Below are 23418 nucleotides of genomic sequence, written 5' to 3'. Positions count from 1 at the left end.
TGCTGGGTGGTGATTGGTTACGTTGTTGCTGGGTGATGATTGGTTTGACTACTATACAGCTAAATGCGAAGTCTCTGACTCCTGTACCTAATGAAGCTGGTTGGATATTACCAGGCTATGTTATCTTGGCCTCTGTGTTTATAGCTTTGTTGACTTTGGCTTGAGATGAAAGTTAGACTGAAAACAAGAGGTCCTCGGCCTAAAGGAAGTGATAAGTTGCTGTAATCAGTTGTAAATATTTTAGAATGATTATATTGAAGTTATCAGACTGATGAATATATTGAAGTGTTTGCCACTGTTAAAACTAAGTTATTAGACTGATCTGATACCTCAGTTTAGTGAGCAGGTGCCTCAATTAAGATCCTTGTGAAATCCTGAGAAATACTTACTGTCTTTACCAAGCTGGTGCTTGTAATGTGTGTGTGTGTGTGTGTGTGTGTGTGTGTGTGCGTGTGTGTGTGTGTGTGTGTGTGTGTGTGTGTGTGTGTGTGTGTGTGAATGGAAGGACTTTCCTGTCGTACATTGTCACTGCAGGCATGTCCTTGTAAGCAGGTGTCTTCTGGGAACGTACATGGCACAGTGTCTGCAGTGTCCCATATCTCATTGCGCTGTTTGTGGAGAAACCTCTTCTGTGGCCTTCCCGCTGTGCTAAAAAAAAAGAGCACAACCAGGGCAGTATTGACATATGCTAATTATTCATCCCTCCTGATCATCTGTGTTTACATTTACAGCGTTTAGCAGATGCTGTCGTCCAGTGCGATCTACAAAAGCGCTTTGTTTACAATGGTGCTGTAGCTCTGCAAGTCAAATTAGACACACGATTAGCAACTCTGCCATTGGCTATAACTGTTGTGGAACATGCTATCATGCAAACACAAAGACAAACGCATCATCGCTACCTGCCATCTGCTTCGGAGGGTTCTAAGCCCAGATCTTAGCGAGAGGAGGGGAGCAGGTCTCAGCTAGACGCCCTGCCGAGACTGCGTCCTGCTCTGTGGTTATGAGACCTAAATGCATGGGTTGGGGGTGGGGGTGATTTAATCTGCAGCTGGCAGGTGGAGGAGGCCTTAGCCAGGGCTGACACGCTAGCTCCACACAGCACTCTCTCAGTCCCACACGCCACTCCAGGCTGCAGTCATACATGAATGCTAATGGATAAGTGGCTCTTACTGTTTTCTGATGGAGATTGGGCACCATGGCTCCCTTCTCTCTCTCTCTCACACACACACACGCACACACACACACACACACACACACACACACACACACTTTTACTGGCTGAAGTCGTGGTTGCTTAGCCAAGCACCAAATACAAAGAATCTGAATCTAAAATGGACATTATACTCAGATCCATTGCATGTATGTTGTTGCCTGCTATTATCAGCTTCCTGTGGCCAGTGTAATAAAAAATGGTTCAACTCTCTGGATTTCATACAGTAAATATTTATACTATTTTCATCCTGGAATTTTAAAAGATGATATTTAATCCCGTGGTGTTAAGGGATGCGTGTGACCCGTTTTGTTGAAGTGGAATTATATTAGCATGCATTAGCTCAGCTCTCAACTGGCCTTCTGGTGATGAGCTCTTAATGGCTGCCAGTGACATGGTAATAGACTCTCTCATCGTTTTACAGGGCTGGACCAGGGCTGTTTGCCTCTCTAGGGAAGCTGCAGCCCAGTGACTGGACCGGAAACTCGGGTGGTATTTATAGAGATCCAAGTACTGGGGGCTGAGGTCGTACAGGGGTCAGACACCTGAGACATCTCTGCAAGTAGAAGTGTGGATGAGGTCACAGCCACAAAACCGTCGCCTCTTGACCACTGTATAGACCGGTAATCACATGAACCTTGGTTTTATGTTTTCATGTCTGTGTTTAGTTGTAGCTGATCTAAGTCTGAATGAGTATGTATACAGTCCTATAGAAGAAGAGAAACCAGGCCAGAGGGAGGGGCTATGGGGGAGTGGGACGCACGACCTATAAGGGGGGTTTATGGGGCCAGTGATTGACAGCCAGTCCCTGGAGTGGATTAGCACAATAAAAGGCTCTGCGGCCATCGGCGCGTTTGGGTGCTGTTGGCATGGTGACAAAGCCCACACATTGGCCTGATCTCAGTTCAGATGTTAATCCACACTCATAGCCCCTCCACACATGAGAGAGACCCCAGATCAGATATCCGTTCCTCAGCAGCAGAGCCTGCCTTATCCACACACAGTATGTGCACACGTGTGTGTGTGTGTGTGTGTGTGTGTGTGTGTGTGTGTGTGTTTGTGTGGTAGGTAACACACTACTTTATTGGTGTAATTTGTATTTGTGTAATCCATTTCCAGTACATATGATGCTACCAAAACAAGACATCGTGGCTTCAGTTGTCAGATTTAAGAGACAACCAGGGTCTGCCTGTCTTACCAAACCTTGCCATTTGCAAAATAGGATTTTGAACTAAATAGGGGCTGATTGCCACTGTCTCTTACAGGCATCAGTGGTCCCACTTCTGTCAGGCTTCTGTTTTCCAGGGCATGTAAGAATTGTGATATTCCAGGGAGGTCTAATACAAAAATGAATACGCACCACCTAGCCATCCTCCATGCTCATTCTGCTCGCCTGCTGTCTGCTAGTGCTTGTGTATGTTCTGGAAGCCCCCTCTCCCACTCATGCTGGTGTAGAGAAACAAAAGACTCAAGCCCCAAGCCCGTCTCTGCCCAGCCTGTCTGACATTCTGACTGCCCCGTTGGGCATCGCTGGCGGGCACAGGACTGGCACAAAGCCAGAGATGTGCCAGCAGGGTTGATGGGCTTCCCAGTGGATGATGTGAGCGCCTTGTTTGGTTTTCATCTGAACAGTCTGAAACAGTTCCCTGCATCTTTGGGAACAGACCGTTATGGCATATGATCTCAGTGTCAGTTATGTTTTCTTTTCTCAAACGCCAATAGCAAGCTAATGGTTTACTTTTTTAATTGCTGTGCCTACTTAGATGTTTTACAGGTCTATATTTTCAAACAAATATCTAAAAAAAAATCAGGCCACCACTAGGCACATATTTCTACATTCATATTTGTGGTTGCAAACACGGTCGGTTAGGTAATCATCATTATAGTCTCATCTTGTGTGTTTATCCGGGGCAGAGGCAGGGAAGCACGTCTCCTTGTGTGTGCTACAGTGTTCTTCTCACTGGAGAGGCAGATGATGGCAGTGCAATCTGACAGCATGACTCAGGCCTGTCTGTCACTCTGTCTGTCTGTCTCCCCCATGCTCGGTCTCTCCCTCCTGGGCTTTTCCATGGCCCCTCGTGTGTTGTCCTTCTCAGAGTGCACCGTGACAACGGGGAAAAGCAGTAGCTCGTTTCCAAGCTAAGCTGAGCCACTAAGATCTTTTCATATGCAAATAAGGTCTTACTGTACTCGTGACAGAAGCAGAGAGTGGTGTCGGTGCACTCATGTGGACAGGACGGATGGACGGTGGAGGTGGTCGTGTTCTCCCACGCTGAAACTCTCTGCTGTAGAGGTGTGAAACTCCAAGCATTTGCAACAAGGAATGAGTCAAGAACCACTTTTAGAACAACATTAAATCCTCAGCTTTGGGAAAGACACTCATTTAGCTTCACAGTATTAATGTAAGTTCTTCTAATCACTTTTTTTTTGTAAATTTAACTGATTTTTAAACTGCCCAAGCAAGTGGGAGCCAGTTGCCATCTGCTACAAACACTCGTCTAATTAGTGCTAACGAGCTGGTAATACTGGTGCAGAGGATCTCCCATCCATCAGGAGTCAAAGAGGACTGGAGTCAGAGTGTTGGAGTCAGAGCGCTGGCAGCACAGACTCATCAGCTGGCACAGGAAGTGATGCAGGAACCCTCCCCGCTCTCACTCCTGATGGATGGGAGCTCCTGTGCACCAGTATTACCAGCTCGTTAGTACTAATTAGACGAGTGTTTGAAGCAGGTAACGATTAGCTCCCACTTGCTTGGGCAGTTTTTTCTTCAACTGTCACTGGATTTGCAATAAACAAACATCTGTGCCAGCTGCTTTGAAAGTAATTACAATTCCTCCACTTTCAGAAATCCAGGAGTGTTCAGCATTGAACTGTTGTTTAACCCAGAGCACTGAAACATTTGCGCACCTGTCTGTGTGCCGTAGGTGAATCTCCGCTCAGCAGTATCTCCAGAACTAAACCACATCTGCTACCACTCATCACATCATTCAGCAGCAGCGTAACTAATCACCAGACTGCCTACCAGCCTTGCGTCTTCCTCACAAAAGAGCAGTGGGGGGAGTGGGTTTGCTTGCTTGAGGGAGTCACAGCACCACACCACCTCCGGTCCTCCATCACAGCACCACACCACCTCCGGTCCTCCATCACAGCACCACACCACCTCTGGTCCGGTTCGTCTTTTTTCTGTCTCTTCCCCAGCAGGCACCGACGAACCCTCGTTTATCTTCAGCGGAGGGGGCTATCTCAGCCTGTTATTAGAGCTGTCATGGCAGCCCTGTACTTTACGCTTCTGAGGATGGTGGTGCTCTCGGAGTCTGTCATTGCGCGCCCTAATTAAGACCTTACAAGACTTATAAAAAGATCCCTGATTTTAAAAAAGCATCATTAGGGGATGTAAAAGTTTGAATGTGGTGTCACGCCACAGCGTAAGAGTGGTGTGTGTGTGTGTGTGTGTGTGTGTGTGTGTGTGTGTGAGGGTGTAAGTGTCTGTGTGTCTATGTGAGGGTGTAAGTGTGTGTGTGTGTGTGTGTGTGTGTGAGGGTGTAAGTGTGTGTGTGTGTGTGTGAGGGTGTAAGTGTGTGTGTGTCTATGTGAGGGTGTAAGTGTGTGTGTGTGTGTGTGTGTGTGTGTGTGTGTGTGTGTGTGTGTGTGTGTGTGTGTGTGTGTGTGTGTATGTGAGGGTGTAAGTGTGTGTGTGAGTGTGTGTGTGCGGGTGCGTGCGTGCGGGTGCGTGCGTGTGCGTGAGAGTGTGTGTGTGTGCGTCTGCATGCGTGTGTGTAAGTGCACGTGTGTAAGTGCGTGTGTGTAAGTGTGCGTGCGTGCATGTGCGCGTGCGTGTGCGGCCTTCTGTTCTGCACTAGAGGAAGTGAATAAAGGTCACACCCTCTCCTCCTTCATTCTTCTTTGATCATTGAAAGCCTTTATCTGCCCTTTTGCATTTTCTTATTTTTTTTAGAAAATCCACTGTTTCTAAATCGTCCTGTTTCTCCTTTGTGTGTTGACACTTTATCACAGCAGTCCTGCCCTTCTGACAGGCTTCTGCAAATGAGACCAGGCCAACACCCTACCCACAATGCCCTTTCCCAACGCCCTCCCTGATCCTCTCACCACCCCCCATCCTAATGAACAGTTATTACCCATGTGATGGGGGGAATTAAATCAAGGTGAGCGAATATTAGTCTGTTCCTGCTGCCTCGGACTGTTCCCTACATCTTTGATACCACAGAAAAGCCTCAAGCTAGATTTCATCCCAGAACCGGTCAATTATCTCAGAATAGTAACTTCACTTAAGACCCCTGGGACAATCAGATAAGTAGACAGAATCTCTATGAAGTTTAACACAGACAGCTAACACATAACTGCAAAGGTGACCTCTGTGTGTGTGTGTGTGTGTGTGTGTGTGTGTGTGTGTGTGTGTGTGTGTGTGTGTGTGTGTGTGTAAATGTGCACATTCACAGGCACAGTGGAGCTGAGAAGGAGATGCACACACACACACGCACACACACGCACGCACACACACACACACACACACACACACACACACACACGCCACAATGCAAGCTAAAATGCTGAATTCTTACCTGAGCCCCAGGGGGCATAACTTGTAATGCTGTTTCTTCTGGGGTGTATGTGAGCGGGGCTATAGGGAGTGTGGCTGAAAGAGCTCCTGAATTGATGTTAAAAGTTGAGCAGTGATGCGGTTACCATGGCTCAGTTAACCCCCCGTGCACTGTTGCAGTCTGTCGCCACGACAACGCCAACAATTCCCATCTGCTTTCCTTACTGCTTGTGCTGTGCCTGATGATGCCTGAAATCTGTATGTGTATTTGAATTGTTTCAGGCTTGTTGTCTGTATAGTCCTTCTGTTGTGGTTTTAATGTGTTGCGTAATCACCACACACCTCCACCGCTGTCTTTTGAGCTCTGAGAACTGACTCATACTTAACACTTACTGAAGCACTTCTGCTGTTTTTCCATATAGCATGAGTGCACACTTATTTCTCTCTCTCTTTCTCTCTATCTGTTTTTCTCATTCTCTCTCTGAATGCTTTTTTCTCTCTTAGGGCATTGGAGATCTTTAGCTCTGTTCCCCATCTGTTTGTGATCGTTCTCCCAGTTTGATGTGTGTGTGTGTGTGTGTGTTTGTTTGATGTAGTTCCACACAGGGACCATCTGCCTCTCATGCTGCCCACCTCTCTGGTTGGAAGAGTGGGTTGAGCACCAGAGATCACTTGCCCACCACCAATGAGGGTGGGTGTGTGTGTGTGTGTGTGTGTGTGTATATATGTGTGTGTGTGTGTGTGTGTGTGTGTCTGTGTGTGTGTGTGTGTGTGGTACCTTCTATTTGACCTTCCTTTGATGTTTTTTGTACTTTTTGTCTGAGGTCAACGTGAGCTCTGACCACTGGACCAAAGAGCCAGAGCTCCCATTTAATACCCATGCCCCTCATCAGGGGTCCTCACCCTGGGCTACACCGTCCCCTCACAGCTGGGGTGGGATCACGCTCCCAATGGCCTTACTCCCATCACACTTCTGAAGAGCCCGTCTCACCTGTCGAAGGCTTCTGCTCTTTTGGAACAAAGTTCTCTCTTTGGTTCACAACATCAGGTATCACCAACATCCAGCAGGTGGCGTGGTGATGGGACAGGACTCTGACTTTACCACAGGGACTCCCTACTTTCTGTGTTGCTTTGGTCCAGGAGGGACTGTCCCCTCTCTGGGGGGGTTCTGGTCCAGGAGGGACTGTCCCCTCTCTGGGGGGGTTCTGGTCCAGGAGGGACTGTCCCCTCTCTGGGGGGGTTCTGGTCCAGGAGGGACTGTCCCCTCTCTGGGGGCTTTCTGGTCCAGGCCGGCTTTCTTCTCCTCCTGCAGTATGAAAACACTGTGCGTTCCAGAGCTGGATGTTCCTGTGTTTTCCACTAAGCTGTATTTCATTTCCCAGTTTATTTCCAGTATCCGCTGAGGTGACTTTTTAGCTGTTTTTCTCTCACTGTGCAGTTCAGTTTTGTAGACGACATCATCGCACCCTTAAAAGCTCACTCTCTCTCTCTCTCTCTCTCTCTCTAGGTCACATGTCTGCAGGATTTCTTCGGCGATGATGATGTGTTCATCGCATGCGGCCCAGAGAAGTACCGCTACGCTCAGGACGATTTCGGGTTGGACCACAGTGGTAAGCCACCTGCTGGGCTTGGTTAACCCGAGCCTCTGCGTGTCCCTCCATAGAGTCTCTCCCCAGCTCAGTGATCCAGACACCACTGGCAAGAACACAGCGCTGGGTCAGTAAATGGTTCTGCACGTCCACGTGATGTTAGTCTCTGATGAGCTGCGTACTACACAGTGACTCAGGTCTTCTGCAGGGGGTAATGCAGATGTGAGGCATGCATGACTATTCCCTGGCTCAGGTGTCAGGGGTCAGGGGTTAGCCTCACCTCCCTGTCCTCTGTGATCTAAAGCACACTGTATTGTAGTGCACAAACCGTGGGGAGGTTCCACATCAGATCTGCATTCCACTTGGGTCCCAACGCTCCAAGTAAACACAGCAGACATCCTGTTAGTCGAGACAGTTTAGCCCTTGAAGAATTAAACAAATTCAACACACACACATGCACAAATACACACACACACACACACAGACACACACACACACACACACTCAGCTAACTATGCAGCATATGTAGTTCAGCTGTTTGGAATCTTCGCCCTACTTGTGTGTTTCTGCTCTACTTTGATAAAATAGGGCTTTTCCAAAAATACACGGACTTGCTACGTTTCCTCTGACACTTTCCACTTTCGCCCTTGTCTCAGACGCTCGCTGCTCGTTTCATTATTAGGACTGTGTGTAGTTTAAATCAATGTATTAAACTGATTCAGTCTCAATTCTTTCAAAATAATGAACTCACGCAAAATGCAGTGATGCCATCATGGCTGGGTGATTTCTTCATAACTGCTATATAATGATGTCTGCAGGGAAACACTGATGCATAGGTGGAGTCAGGGGTTAGCGGTAGTAAAATACACTTTTATATACTTTCTTTTTAACTATAACTGTGATGGTGTTTATGGGGTTACTATGAGAGTGATGGTGTTTATAGGGTTAACTGTGACAGTGATGGTGTATATGGGGTTAACTGTGACAGTGATGGTGTATATGGGGTTAACTATGACAGTGATGGTGTTTATGGGGTTAACTATGACAGTGATGGTGTTTATGGGGTTAACTATGACTGATGGTGTTTATAGGTTTAATTATGACAGTGATAGTGTACATGGGGTTAACTATGACAGTGATGGTGTATATGGGGTTAACTGTGATAGTGTATATGGGGTTAACTATAACAGTGATGGTGTTTATAGGGTTACTATGACAGTGATGGTGTTTATAGGTTTAATTATGACAGTGATGGTGTATATGGGGTTAACTATGACAGTGATGGTGTTTATGGGGTTAACTATGACAGTGATGGTGTTTATGGGGTTAACTGTGATAGTGTATATGGGGTTAACTATAACAGTGATGGTGTTTATAGGGTTACTATGACAGTGATGGTGTTTATAGGGTTAACTATAACAGTGATGGTGTTTATAGGGTTAACTATGACAGTGATGGTGTTTATGGGGTTAACTATGACCGTGATGGTGTTTATGGGGTTAACTATGACAGTGATGGTGTTTATAGGTTTAATTATGACAGTGATAGTGTACATGGGGTTAACTATGACAGTGATGGTGTTTATAGGTTTAATTATGACAGTGATGGTGTACATGGGGTTAACTATGACAGTGATGGTGTATATGGGGTTAACTATGACAGTGATGGTGTTTATAGGTTTAATTATGACAGTGATGGTGTATATGGGGTTAACTGTGATAGTGTATATGGGGTTAACTGTGATAGTGTATATGGGGTTAACTATGACAGTGATGGTGTTTATAGGGTTACTATGACAGTGATGGTATTTATAGGGTTACTATGGAGCTCGACATTCCCTCCCAGTGCAAAGGCCTGTAGCTCTGGATCTGGGTCCTGCAGAGCCAGGGTAATGTCATTCCTGCAGAACAGGATCCAACCAGTGTTTCCTCTCAGACAGCTCCTTCCTCCTTACCTTACCTGTTTCTTACACATACACACACACACACACACACACACACACACATTCTGTTCTGTCTCCATTACTGCTGTACAGGGAGCCATCTGGCTTTCATTCATTATGATGTTCTAATATGTATGAAATCCAGAAACAAATTGTCTGTGTGTGTGCGTGTGTTCCAGAGTGCCGCGTGTTTAAGTCTGCTGCGTATGTGCCTCGCTCCACCACCCCAGTCAGAGCTACTGGCTGTAAGAGTCCAGGTGTTGCACGCCGCACCAAATCCCCCGCTTCAGGTGAGGAGAGTCTACACACACACACACACACACACACACACACCTTACTCTTAATCTTACCAAATACTGCATGAGTGTGCTTTGAAAGTTGACCATTTGGACAGAGCATTTTGTGCAGCGTTTTGCATCAAGGGTGTAAAACATTTGTTTTTTACCACCAACACAGGAATAGAAACATGAGCTACAGTGAATAGAACTGTGTGCCCGTGATCAATAACTGATGATAATAATAATGTGTAAGTAATGATTAAAAAAAATAAGAGTTCAGAGAATGAAGAGTTCTGTCAGAATTTGGTACACCGAGTTCTGTTAAAATTGCCACTAAATGTATCAAAGTATATGAAAATGGCAGCAGTCAGGTTGTGCAGGATGTTTGTGTGAGTCATACTGTGAATTATACACTGTTAAATTATCTCCCTGTGTTCACCCACCTCCACACAGCCTTCCACACACACACACACACACACACACACACACACACTTTATTCAAGTTCAGTAAGTATGTCAGGGTCTCTTGTGTGACATTTGAGTGGTTTGTAAAATGAGATGATGTGGTGATTTCCGAAGATAAGCCCAGGTCTTTGATCTTTTGTGGAGATCTTTTGTGTGTGCGTGTGCGTGTGTGGGTGTGGGTGTGCGTGTGTGTGGGTTGAACATGACGAATTTAGAAGTTTTCCTTTCTTTCTCTCTCTCTCTCTCTCTCTCTCGCTTGTCTCACACACATCTCTGTCCTCTCTCTCCTCTCTGGCCAGTGAGGAGATCTACTGGACACGCCTCCACCAGCAGTCAGTCTCCAGTTAAATCCCCAGGTAGGTTTTAAAGGTCAATCCTAGTCCTGTGAGTTTAATCCTGAATAAAGGTCAATCCTAGTCCTGTGAGTTTAATCCTGAATAAAGGTCAATCCTAGTCCTGTGAGTTTAATCCTGAATAAAGGTCAGTCCTAGTCCTGTGAGTTTAATCCTGAATAAAGGTCAGTCCTAGTCCTGTGGGTTTAATCCTAACCCACAATAAAGGTCAATCCTAGTCCTGTGGGTTTAATCCTAACCCACAATAAAGGTCAATCCTAGTCCTGTGGGTTTAATCCTAACCCACAATAAAGGTCAATCCTAGTCCTGTGGGTTTAATCCTGAATAAAGGTCTATCCTAGTCCTGTGGGTTTAATCCTAACCCACAATAAAGGTGATTCCTATTCCTCTGGGTTTGAGAGCATTTCAGAGGCCAGGCATAATCTAAGGCTACCAAGACAAAGTCAAAGTCAAATTTATTTATATATATTTATATACAACAGCTGCTGTCACAAAGCATCTTTACAACTGTCCAAGTCCAAGCCCCCAGTGATTAAGACAAGGGCAACAGTGGTGAGGAAAAACTCTCTAGAGCACGAGGAAGAAACCTTGAGAGGAACCAAGACTCAAAGAGGAGGGGGTATCCTCCTCTGGGTGACAAAGGTCATCACCATAGTAACAATATAGACAATAAGAAGCAGAATAAGTAGAGAGAGAGAATAATAATAAAAATAAAGAAATAAGGGATTAAGACAGCTATAACTTCTGCTGCTTTAGGAGAATGAGAGGCACATGGAACAATCCGGAAGCTTCCTGAAATTTCTCTGTGAACTCATCATGTTTTTTGGGCCAGTATTGCGGAAGACAGCTGCTCCTGATCTCTGACCTCTAAATTTGGCGTTTAATAAAGATGGCGCACTGCAGTTCGTGGCGCTGTCTCTGCCAACCAGAGCAGAGCTGTTTAAAACAGAACCTTCCTGGCACCTGCCCAAACCCAGTAAGTCACACCAGCTGGACACACACTCTTAACAGCTGTCCTCCGCACCTGGTGCCATGCACAGAGTTGACCGCTACTCTCATGGCGTGACCAGAGCAGCAGGTCTCAAAGGCAGACCCATGTGTGACAGAAGCACCCGCCTGTGCCTGAGGTGTGTGAGCTGACCTCTCGTCCTGCAGGATGGAGAGATGGAGATGCTTGTTTCTTCTGCCCCAGAGTTTTGCCCTAACCCTTTAGAGCATGAACTACCTGTGGAGTGTAAGCCTTCCACGAGCTTCTGACCTGGATCTATAGAGCAGAACCTCACGGCTGGTGCCAGATTCTTCTGACCTGGGTCTATAGAGCAGAACCTCACGGCTGGTGCCAGATTCTTCTGACCTGGGTCTATAGAGCAGAACCTCACGGCTGGTGCCAGATTCTTCTGACCTGGGTCTATAGAGCAGAACCTCACGGCTGGTGCCAGATTCTTCTGACCTGGGTCTATAGAGCAGAACCTCACGGCTGGTGCCAGATTCTTCTGACCTGGGTCTATAGAGCAGAACCTCACGGCTGGTGCCAGATTCTTCTGACCTGGGTCTATAGAGCAGAACCTCACGGCTGGTGCCAGATTCTTCTGACCTGGGTCTTTAGAGCAGTACTTCACGGCCGGTCCCAGGTTCTTCTGACGTGGGTTAATAACAGTTAATACTGTTAGTTACTGAAGAGACCTTTAGCAAAAGACATAGTGAATATCCTTATAAAACAGTATAGTGCACATATAACTCAACTTTGTCGCATTTTCCTCCCACCATCCCGTCTGTCTGTTAAGTGCCTCTCTCCTGCTCTATCTCTCTCTCTCCCTCTCCAGTAAATGGAATTCCCAGTACTAGTCAGATATCCACTCCCAGGTCCACCAAGTCCTCGAGCTCGTCCCCCACCAGTCCTCGCAGCACACGCAACTTCAAGGTAAGAGCCCATTGGCATGGCAACAGCTGTGTGTTTGGTGCTGGGCCGTGCCGCACGTTTCTTCCTGCAGAATTAGGTTGCTTTTTTTGAGCTGGTTCATTGTCTGACAAACAAAGCGAGGAAGAAGAGGGAGGACAGGTGTCTTGTGGGGTTTAAGCAGAGTGTTTGTCTCAGCCCTTAGAGAAATTCCCTTTCACAGGACAGTCGCAATTTGGCTCCGAGGACACTGTAGGTCAGCTCCCCAGACAAGAAAGAAGTCACTTTGCATTCCAGAGACCCAGGACTGTTTCTGCTTTTTAGATCATGCTGGCCTAGAACTGAACTTAAATGGCAAGGACTGATACCAGATCGGTATGAATAAAGATGCTGAAACCCTGATGCAGTGATGGTGGGAAGCATCATCGTGCGACTTTGTGTTCTGCTGGTGATGTAGGGCAGGATGGAGCTGAACGTCTTGTTTGTCCGTGATGATGAGGACAGTCCAGGGCGCTGCTGCTTATTGTAATATGTTTACGTGACTTAGCTGAAAAAGGAGCACAGTGTGAGTCTGTTGAGTGAGAGTCTGTTGAGTGAGAGTCTGTTGAGTGAGAGTCTGTTGAGTGTGAGTCTGTTGAGTGTGAGTCTCTTGAGTGAGAGTCTTCTGAGAGTGAACTGAGAGAACTTTCTCAGCGTCCTCCTTTAGACAGTTTGTGGTTTTCAGCCCCTGTGATGCAGTCAGTATTGTTTTCGACTGGTGTTTACTTTTTGGGGGGGGGATGAAAAAAAATTAGATTTTTAGAAAATGACAACTGAAAGTCCTTGAGAAAGAAGAGGAAAGATAGAGATTAGATAAATAAACCAATAAAAAGAAGACATTCGCGTTCTTCAGAGTGTCCACATAAGGACATCCCATCCTCAGATCCTCTTCTGTAAGTTACATACCATGACAACTCCGAGGTCCCTGAACTTGGGAGAATTATGCGCCATGGAAGGTTTCAAATTGGCATAAATGAAATGTCATTACCCATGATCACTGAGAATCTTATCTGAAATGTTTCCCAGTACCACTGAATAACGGATGGAGGAGTCTCTCCTCAGCATGCCAGAGCTGGGAGTGAGAAGTTGTCAGGTTTATGGTGTAGCGTAGTACTACTGGAAAAGAAGGACGAGGAAATGCCATATGACAGCGGAAATGAAGTGACCTCTTATTAAAGCAGTTTAACCAATAATAGAAAAGGGCTTAGTGGATGAGGAAAATGGGGAAGGGTTAACCAAAAGAGACGCGCATCACAGAGACGTCACGCGCATCACAGAAACAACACACACACACGTCAGAGACGTCACGCACATCACAGAGACGTCACGCGCATCACAGAAACAACACACACACGTCAGAGACGTCACGCGCATCACAGAGACGTCACGCGCATCACAGAGACGTCACGCGCATCACAGAAACAACACACACACACGTCAGAGACGTCACGCGCATCACAGAGACGTCACGCGCATCACAGAAACAACACACACACACGTCAGAGACGTCACGCGCATCACAGAGACGTCACGCGCATCACAGAAACAACACACACACACGTCAGAGACGTCACGCGCATCACAGAGACGTCGCGCGCATCACAGAGACGTCACGCGCATCACAGAAACAACACACACACACGTCAGAGACGTCACGCGCATCACAGAGACGTCACGCGCATCACAGAGACGTCACGCGCATCACAGAAACAACACACACACACGTCAGAGACGTCACGCACATCACAGAGACGTCACGCGCATCACAGAAACAACACACACACGTCAGAGACGTCACGCGCATCACAGAGACGTCACGCGCATCACAGAAACAACACACACACACGTCAGAGACGTCACGCGCATCACAGAGACGTCACGCGCATCACAGAGACGTCACGCGCATCACAGAGACGTCACGCGCATCACAGAAACAACACACACACACGTCAGAGACGTCACGCACATCACAGAGACGTCACGCGCATCACAGAAACAACACACACACGTCAGAGACGTCACGCGCATCACAGAGACGTCACGCGCATCACAGAGACGTCGCGCGCATCACAGAGACGTCACGCGCATCACAGAGACGTCACGCGCATCACAGAAACAACACACACACACGTCAGAGACGTCACGCGCATCACAGAGACGTCACGCGCATCACAGAGACGTCACGCGCATCACAGAAACAACACACACACACGTCAGAGACGTCACGCGCATCACAGAGACGTCATGCGCATCACAGAAACAACACACACACACGTCAGAGACGTCACGCGCATCACAGAGACGTCGCGCGCATCACAGAGACGTCGCGCGCATCACAGAGACGTCGCGCGCATCACAGAGACGTCGCGCGCATCACAGAAACAACACACACACACGTCAGAGACGTCACGCGCATCACAGAGACGTCACGCGCATCACAGAGACGTCACGCGCATCACAGAGACGTCACGCGCATCACAGAAACACACACACACGTCAGAGACGTCACGCACATCACAGAGACGTCACGCGCATCACAGAAACAACACACACACGTCAGAGACGTCACGCGCATCACAGAGACGTCACGCGCATCACAGAGACGTCGCGCGCATCACAGAAACAACACACACACACGTCAGAGACGTCACGCGCATCACAGAGACGTCACGCGCATCACAGAGACGTCGTGCGCATCACAGAGACGTCGCGCGCATCACAGAGACGTCACGCGCATCACAGAGACGTCACGCGCATCACAGAAACCACACACACACGTCAGAGACGTCACGCGCATCACAGAGACGTCACGCGCATCACAGAGACGTCACGCGCATCACAGAAACAACACACACACACGTCAGAGACGTCACGCGCATCACAGAGACGTCACGCGCATCACAGAGACGTCACGCGCATCACAGAGACGTCGCGCGCATCACAGAGACGTCGCGCGCATCACAGAAACAACACACACACACGTCAGAGACGTCACGCACATCACAGAGACGTCACGCGCATCACAGAAACAACACACACACACGTCAGAGACGTCACGCGCATCACAGAGACGTCACGCGCATCACAGAAACAACACACACACACGTCAGAGACGTCACGCGCATCACAGAGACGTCACGCGCATCACAGAGACGTCGCGCGCATCACAGAGACGTCGCGCGCATCACAGAAACAACACACACACACACGTCAGAGACGTCACGCGCATCACAGAGACGTCACGCGCATCACAGAGACGTCACGCGCATCACAGAAACAACACACACACGTCAGAGACGTCACGCGCATCACAGAGACGTCACGCGCATCACAGAAACAACACACACACACGTCAGAGACGTCACGCGCATCACAGAAACAACACACACACACGTCAGAGACGTCACGCACATCACAGAGACGTCACGCGCATCACAGAAACAACACACACGTCAGAGACGTCACGCGCATCACAGAGACGTCACGCGCATCACAGAGACGTCGCGCGCATCACAGAGACGTCGCGCGCATCACAGAGACAACACACACGTCAGAGACGTCACGCGCATCACAGAGACATCGCGCGCATCACAGAGACGTCGCGCGCATCACAGAGACGTCGCGCGCATCACAGAGACGTCGCGCGCATCACAGAGACGTCACGCGCATCACAGAGACGTCGCGCGCATCACAGAGACGTCGCGCGCATCACAGAAACAACACACACACGTCAGAGACGTCACGCACATCACAGAGACGTCACGCGCATCACAGAAACAACACACACACACGTCAGAGACGTCACGCACATCACAGAGACGTCACGCGCATCACAGAGACGTCGCGCGCATCACAGAGACAACACACACGTCAGAGACGTCACGCACATCACAGAGACGTCGCGCGCATCACAGAGACGTCGCGCGCATCACAGAGACGTCACGCGCATCACAGAGACGTCGCGCGCATCACAGAAACAACACACACACACGTCAGAGACGTCACGCACATCACAGAGACGTCACGCGCATCACAGAAACAACACACACACACGTCAGAGACGTCACGCACATCACAGAGACGTCACGCGCATCACAGAAACAACACACACACGTCAGAGACGTCATGCGCATCACAGAGACGTCACGCGCATCACAGAGACGTCACGCGCATCACAATAACAACACACACACGTCAGAGACGTCACGCACATCACAGAGACGTCACGCGCATCACAGAAACAACACACACACACGTCAGAGACGTCACGCACATCACAGAGACGTCACGCGCATCACAGAAACAACACACACACGTCAGAGACGTCATGCGCATCACAGAGACGTCACGCGCATCACAGAGACGTCACGCGCATCACAATAACAACACACACACGTCAGAGACGTCGCGCGCATCACAGAGATGTCGCGCGCATCACAGAGACATCGCGCGCATCACAGAGACGTCACGCGCATCACAGACACAACACAAACATCAGAGATGTCCTGCGCATCACAGAAACCTCCTGAATCCATCAGTCTTATCAGAAACCAAAAAGACGTTTCTGTTTCTGCCTTGGGTGGATGTTGGCTGTGATTATGACCCTGATGTTGGATTACTCTTAATAAATCTCATATGTGTCTGCCTCCCGTTCGCTCTGTGTTACGCTCCGAAGAGAGGCCAGGAAGCCGGTAGTGTCCACTCCTCTCGTCTGTCACATGGTGTGCAAAGGAATACAGATGTTGGTAAAAATCCCTAGTAATTTTATTCATATATTTATTTTCTATACTGATGAACCCCTTTTTCACCCTTGAGCCAAATGAGAAGGACATCATCCTGGTTTGATTCCAGATCCAAAGAGTCTGTGTTTGGCAAAAAAAACAAACCACAGGATTCAGCTTTTTAGTAGCTGATCCAGCACTGAGCAGGCAGTACTCAGGTCAGGACCTGAGTTCCTGGACTCCTGGATTAAAGGTTTAGAGTGTCATAATGGAAGCGGGCCTTCCAATACTGACATTTCTCTTCGAGTTCTACTTTTGTCTCTATGGCATTTTTTGTGCTGACATACAGAATGTGATTGTGAGCCTTCTGTGTGATGACTCCTGTAGTAGAGACTATTTTCAGAGGTCTTATTAATACCCATAAAATGTTTCCACTAAACAGTATGGAGATGCACACACTGGGCACTGCTCAGTAAGGTTTGCTCTTCTCCTGGGTCTTTGTAAGGTAGACTGTTACGTTTTTTAGTTTTGTAGTTTTCTGTGACTTCCTGGATTTTGGAGGCAACTGGTTGACATTTGGGCTTATTACACAGTTGAAGACTCGACCTAATAATGTGAAAGCAGGCGGATGCAGGAGAATCTGCCGGTACATTTGGGGGAAAAAGGATCAAATGTGGGGAGGTAAACACATCTTATCACTATCTATTCACCATATTAGAACAAGAAAAGATTACATGGTGCCCAAAGACGTCTTTACATGAATTAGTGAAAGGAACTTTTAATTTTTATGTAAGAAATGGTCCCCTCCGCTACTGTTATTATAAAAAAAAGAAAAAAACTAAAATAAAACCCTGTGATTCAAATTAGTTTCTTAAAGGAATGTAAGACATCACTCAGATCAGTTATAAAGTGCAGCAATTGGCATATGGATATTGATTGGTATTTTTTGTCTTAACGACCTGAACGTGAAACAGTGAGGTCGATCCATGATCATACATGTCTAACTCCCTGTTGAACATGTCCGACGCCGGAAAAAATCACATAAAAGCCCTGTATTGCCACCCTGATTACCAGAGATTAGGAGACTAAATTACAGGAAGACATGTGATGAAGTTGCAATAATAGTTACAGAACGTTACAGAAATAAACACCCCACTCTGTCCCCCCAAAAATAGTCTGTCATTAACCTCAAAACAATAACTGTAATATATAAAACAGTAACCGTCATTAATATTCTCTGCCAATGCGTAAACTGCTAAGACTGCTAGATTGTCTGGGGACATTCCTACAGCCAGTTAAGACGAAGCTTGTGCCTTTTAGACTGGCTCTGCTCATTCCTGAGTGGACCAGGGGTTCTGTGAGCCGGGTCAATTTTTAAGGTCATGCTTGGTCCCAATCCCAAGTGAAGTAGGAAGGCAGGCCTGAAACTTTCCAGCCTATCTGTCCTCAGCGTCCTGCTTCAGGCCCGGACTTCTGCTCTTCCTGTGACTGTGGTTTTCAGCTTCCTCTGCTGTCAGCTGGAGTCTGTACAGAAGGATGTTCCTCAGTGTAAACCTACTTGGTGCAGACCTTCTTGGTATAACCTTCTCAGTGCAGTCCTTCTCGATGTGTCCCCCATTTGTTTAAAACGCCACAGTCTAAGCCTCCTCAGTGTAGGTATGTTCAGTGTGTAAGCCTCTCCTGAGTTTGTTGATACTGGCGTGGTATAAGGAGACATTCCCTCTAACAATGAGGATGCCATCTGGTTATAAGCTATGGAGGAAACTCCCAGAATTGGTATCTTTTAAGGGCAATGAGAGGTTCCATAACTACATATAAAATGGTTGAATTTTATGACCCTGAAAGGGGTTGTATAAAAAAGATCCTTTACCTTTCCAAGCTATGAACTTTAGTAATTTGAATAGGCCTTCAGTAAAAGATTTGTTGTTTTGCACCATTAAAGCTCTTGTAAAGTAAAGATTTGCTAGCAGGCAGGTGTTTTTCACCTTGTTTGAGCTGTGAAGGCTGTTTTAGGCTGAATACTCTGTGCACACGGTTCCATAAACATCTCCCCACCTGCTTTTAGTTTAGCTGCAACAAGCGGACATGTGGCCCCTTCCAGCTCTGTGCGCAGGTACTATGATCAGTGTTTTTCTTAGCATGCTCACACATGCTCAGTTGGCCTCGTTTCCAAGCCGCTAGCCACCCATGGTGCTGTCATCTCCTGATCATGGGACTGGATCAGCATAGCAGAGACCATACACCCACTTGCAATAACATGTCAAATTTGAATCTGAATCTGAATCTGTTTACATGCTTCTGCTTTTCTCCATTGGCTGATTTTAGTTTCAGGCTTCCCAGTCTCTGCTTCGTTTTCATTCAGTCAGAATAAGTGAGAATGCATGATAATGCCACCATGATGCTAAAAATACCAAAACACTCAATCTTTATTTTTAAAGATATTTATTTATGGTTTATTATTCCTAACAGTTAATAAATCTGTCATACCATAATGTGTTAAACACAGAGAAATTAAAATATCAGCATTGCTTGGTAAATCATATGAGTGCATTTCTAAGAACATGTTGCAGCTAATTGGAGATAATCCCTTTGTAACGTAAATGACTAGACTTTTCTAGTTCCTCAGTTTTGAACGTTTTGTCACATGAGCGCTATCAGAAGCCCCTGGTTTTGTGGTAGTAAAGTTAGCTCAGCTTTGCTCATCATCCAGGCCTGACCCATCCCTTGTTAGCAGGGTTGTGGTTGGAGGTCTGATATCTCCTGGATCTTCCGTTACAGATCCCACATAATTCTTCTGCTTCAAATGTGAACGGCTCTTCTGAGCAGCCTCAGCAACACACCTGTATGACCAGCCCTGAAGGTCGGTATCCTCCACCTCCTCCCTTTGTCTGTCTCAGGTTTTGTCTCACTATAGCCATTTTAAGTATAGGTTTTAAGGCATATTGGCCCTAGAGTTTGAGTACAAACTCTAATGCATTATATGGGCATGTAATCTAATGGGTGCCATTTCTGGTCTTTCTTGTGTAGTTGATAGCAATAGAAACCTGATGTCTTCCAGTATTTTGGAAAAATACAAAGTGGGAAAAGTGATCGGTGATGGGAACTTTGCAGTGGTGAAGGAATGTACTGAACGGTAAATTAAAACACTAGTTAGTTACAAAAGGCAATATGAATATTATTATATGTATTATATTTTCATTTATTTATGTAAATTCTATGTGCATAATTGTCGATCTCCAGGTCAACTGGGAAGGAGTTTGCCTTAAAGATCATTGACAAGAATAAATGCCGTGGCAAAGTGAGTTGGATACTTCAAGATTCCTGGTGGGAGGACATTTCCCCTTTATAATGACCTACCATCAGCCTTGCTCGGACAACGTCCAGTTTTATCCAGTACAGGGTGAATTAAAATATTAGTTAGTTACAAACAGCATAGCAAATATCTCCTGATTAGGGCTATTTATGGCTTTGTTACTCAGTCTCAAAGCACCAGCAGGTCCTGGATCTAGTCTGCGGCCCAGGTGTGGGAGAGAACGCCCTGACCAGGTCAAAGTTTCGTCAGCGGAATCATTTGAAGTCTATCTTCACTACAGGGCTGTGTACAAAATACCATTACATCAATAAATTGTGAATACACTCTTGGCAATAAATTAATCGATACAGTCAAGGCTGTATCAATATTTTTTGAATAATTATATTCTTTACCCAGTGTGGAACTGATGCATTCAAGTTATATGCAGTAATTAAAATATTGCACAACTCCTGATCAGACATGCATTTACGTATATTGATAGATATTCTGACCCGCAGATAAGAATGGATTCTGAATACAGCGTTCTTGATATTAAATGATGATACAGTATTGATTTTTATATAAAGGACAGCTACCAGATAAGAATGGCTTTATGACTCAGGTGCCGTCAATCACAATTTATTCAAACTATGATGTTCCTGATATTAAATTTTCTCTGATGATACAGTATTGAATTCTTTGTTTACAGTCTTGAAATTCTCTAAACAAGTACTGGAGCCTTGACTGAGGAAATGTCTTTCCTGTTTCATTCATTTCCTGAAAAAAAAACAATTGTGGATGTTTTAATGCATTTTGAATGGTTTAAGAATGGTTAAAGCATTTGAGTGACATGAGCCATATCCACTCAGGAGCACCTGATTGAGAATGAGGTGGCAGTGCTGAGGCGGGTCAAACACCCCAACATTATTATGCTGGTAGAAGAAGCAGACACCTCCTCTGAGCTCTATCTGGTCATGGAGTTGGTCAAGGTACATGGCACAGCACCTCTACATTTCTGATAGACACGCTGTGAACTCTCAGCTCAGAGCTTCCATAATCTGCTGCATTTAGGCTAAATGTTCTTGTACTTAGTACTGCCTTATGGATCCAATCATCTTTTAGATGTACTAAAAAAAAAAAAAAGCTATTTCTTTGAATGAACATATTAGGTTTTATCATTAAAAGATAGACTTCTACTCTGAAAAAATCACACAGCTGTGTCAGTAATATGTGGTGTGAATGAGTCACATGTCAGTAGTGTGTGGTCATGTCCTCCTGTCTGCAGGGCGGAGACCTGTTTGATGCCATCACTTCCTCTATGAAGTACACAGAGAAAGATGCCAGTTCTATGGTGCACAACCTGGCAGCCGCACTGAAATACCTGCATGGGATGAGCATAGTACACAGGGATATCAAACCTGAAAATCTACTGGTACACACATACACGCACACACACAGACTCTTAAAAGGTCTTCATGGAGAAAAATGTGTAGATGTGTTTGCTTCCATTGCTTTTGATGTGATTGTTGTAAAAAAAAAAAATTTTTTTAAGTGTTTTCAGTGCATTTCCTCTGCGGACAGACTGCTGCTGCATACAGCTAGATCTAAAACTTTACAACAAACCCAACAAATCCTGTAGAGACCTCACCCATACGACAGCAGGATTCTTACGGTTAATAGGACTCACTGTTTCCCTGGACTAGGTTTGGTCTGAGCATGGGTTTGTGTTTGACCACAGGTATGCGAGTCCCCTGATGGAACTAAAGCTCTGAAACTGGGTGACTTCGGCTTGGCTACTGTGGTGGACGGGCCACTGCACACTGTGTGTGGAACTCCTACTTACGTCGCTCCGGAGATCATAGCAGAGTTGGGGTAGTGCAATCTCTCCTCCTATTACTGTTCCCAAGGACGTGCACTTTCTCAGTTAGAAAGTGGAATATTGTACATTCCAGCCAAATAGCCATACATTGGTTTGTGCGTATCTGCAAAGACTACTGACTGCTGATGAGTCGGCTGTGTCCTCTTGGTGTCCTAGTTATGGCCTGAAGGTGGATATCTGGGCGGCGGGTGTGATCACCTACATCCTGCTGTGTGGCTTCCCACCTTTCCGCAGGTACTGTCCACACACACACTCATTCTGACACACACACACACACACACACACACACACACACACACATACCTGCTCTAGCACACACACACACACACACACACACACACACACACACACACACACACACACTCATTCTGACACACACACACACACACACACACATACCTGCTCTAGCACACACACACACACACCCCTGCGCTGACACACACACATACACACACACATACACACACACACACACACACACACACACTCATTCTGACACACACACCCACACACACCCCTGCACTGACACACACACACACACACAAACACACACACACACACACACACACCCCTGCGCTGACACACACACACACACACACACCTCTGCGCTGACACACACACACACATACACACACCCCTGCGCTGACACACACACACACACACACACACCTCTGCGCTGACACACACACACACATACACACACCCCTGCGCTGACACACACACACACTCCCCTGCACTGACACACACACACACACACACACACACTCCCCTGCACTGACACACACACACACACGCCTCCACTGACACACACACACACACACACACACACACACGCCTGCACTGACACACACACACACACACACACACACACGCCTGCACTGACACACACACACACACGCCTGCACTGACACACACACACATGCCTACACACACAGACACACACAGACACACACACGCCTGCACTGACACACACACACACGCCTGCACTGACACACACACACACATACACACACACGCCTGCACTGACACACACACACACACGCCTCCACTGACACACACACACACACACACACACACGCCTGCACTGACACACACACACACACACACACACACACACGCCTGCACTGACACACACACACACACACGCCTGCACTGACACACACACACATGCCTACACACACAGACACACACAGAC

General features: G+C 46.8%; 1 protein-coding gene across 7 annotated transcripts in view; it reads left to right on the top strand.

Annotated features, from left to right (window-relative positions):
• dclk2a (doublecortin-like kinase 2a) overlaps positions 1-23418 on the top strand; it is a 40038-nt gene that overhangs the window by 11251 nt on the left and 5369 nt on the right. For 6 of the 7 annotated variants that reach the window (XR_003411998.2, XR_003411997.2, XM_027029262.2 and 3 more), the window contains exons 3-14: positions 7276-7378; positions 9479-9589; positions 10342-10398; positions 12219-12316; positions 19118-19165; positions 19831-19912; positions 20080-20185; positions 20293-20350; positions 21214-21333; positions 21630-21776; positions 22083-22216; positions 22380-22457. Coding sequence is in view for 5 of the 7 variants with exons in the window: in XM_027029262.2 (XP_026885063.1) it covers positions 7276-7378; positions 9479-9589; positions 10342-10398; positions 12219-12316; positions 19118-19165; positions 19831-19912; positions 20080-20185; positions 20293-20350; positions 21214-21333; positions 21630-21776; positions 22083-22216; positions 22380-22457 (1142 nt within the window). In the remaining 2 variants the exon portion in view is untranslated. The remainder of the gene's footprint in view (positions 1-7275; positions 7379-9478; positions 9590-10341; positions 10399-12218; positions 12317-19117; positions 19166-19830; positions 19913-20079; positions 20186-20292; positions 20351-21213; positions 21334-21629; positions 21777-22082; positions 22217-22379; positions 22458-23418) is intronic. The other variant, XM_027029261.2, reaches the window with a different exon arrangement.

Source organism: Electrophorus electricus, chromosome 11, assembly GCF_013358815.1.
Source record: "Electrophorus electricus isolate fEleEle1 chromosome 11, fEleEle1.pri, whole genome shotgun sequence".
NCBI lineage: Eukaryota > Metazoa > Chordata > Actinopteri > Gymnotiformes > Gymnotidae > Electrophorus > Electrophorus electricus.
Note: the sequence above shows the minus strand (reverse complement) of the source record. Positions and strands in the feature narration are given on the sequence as shown.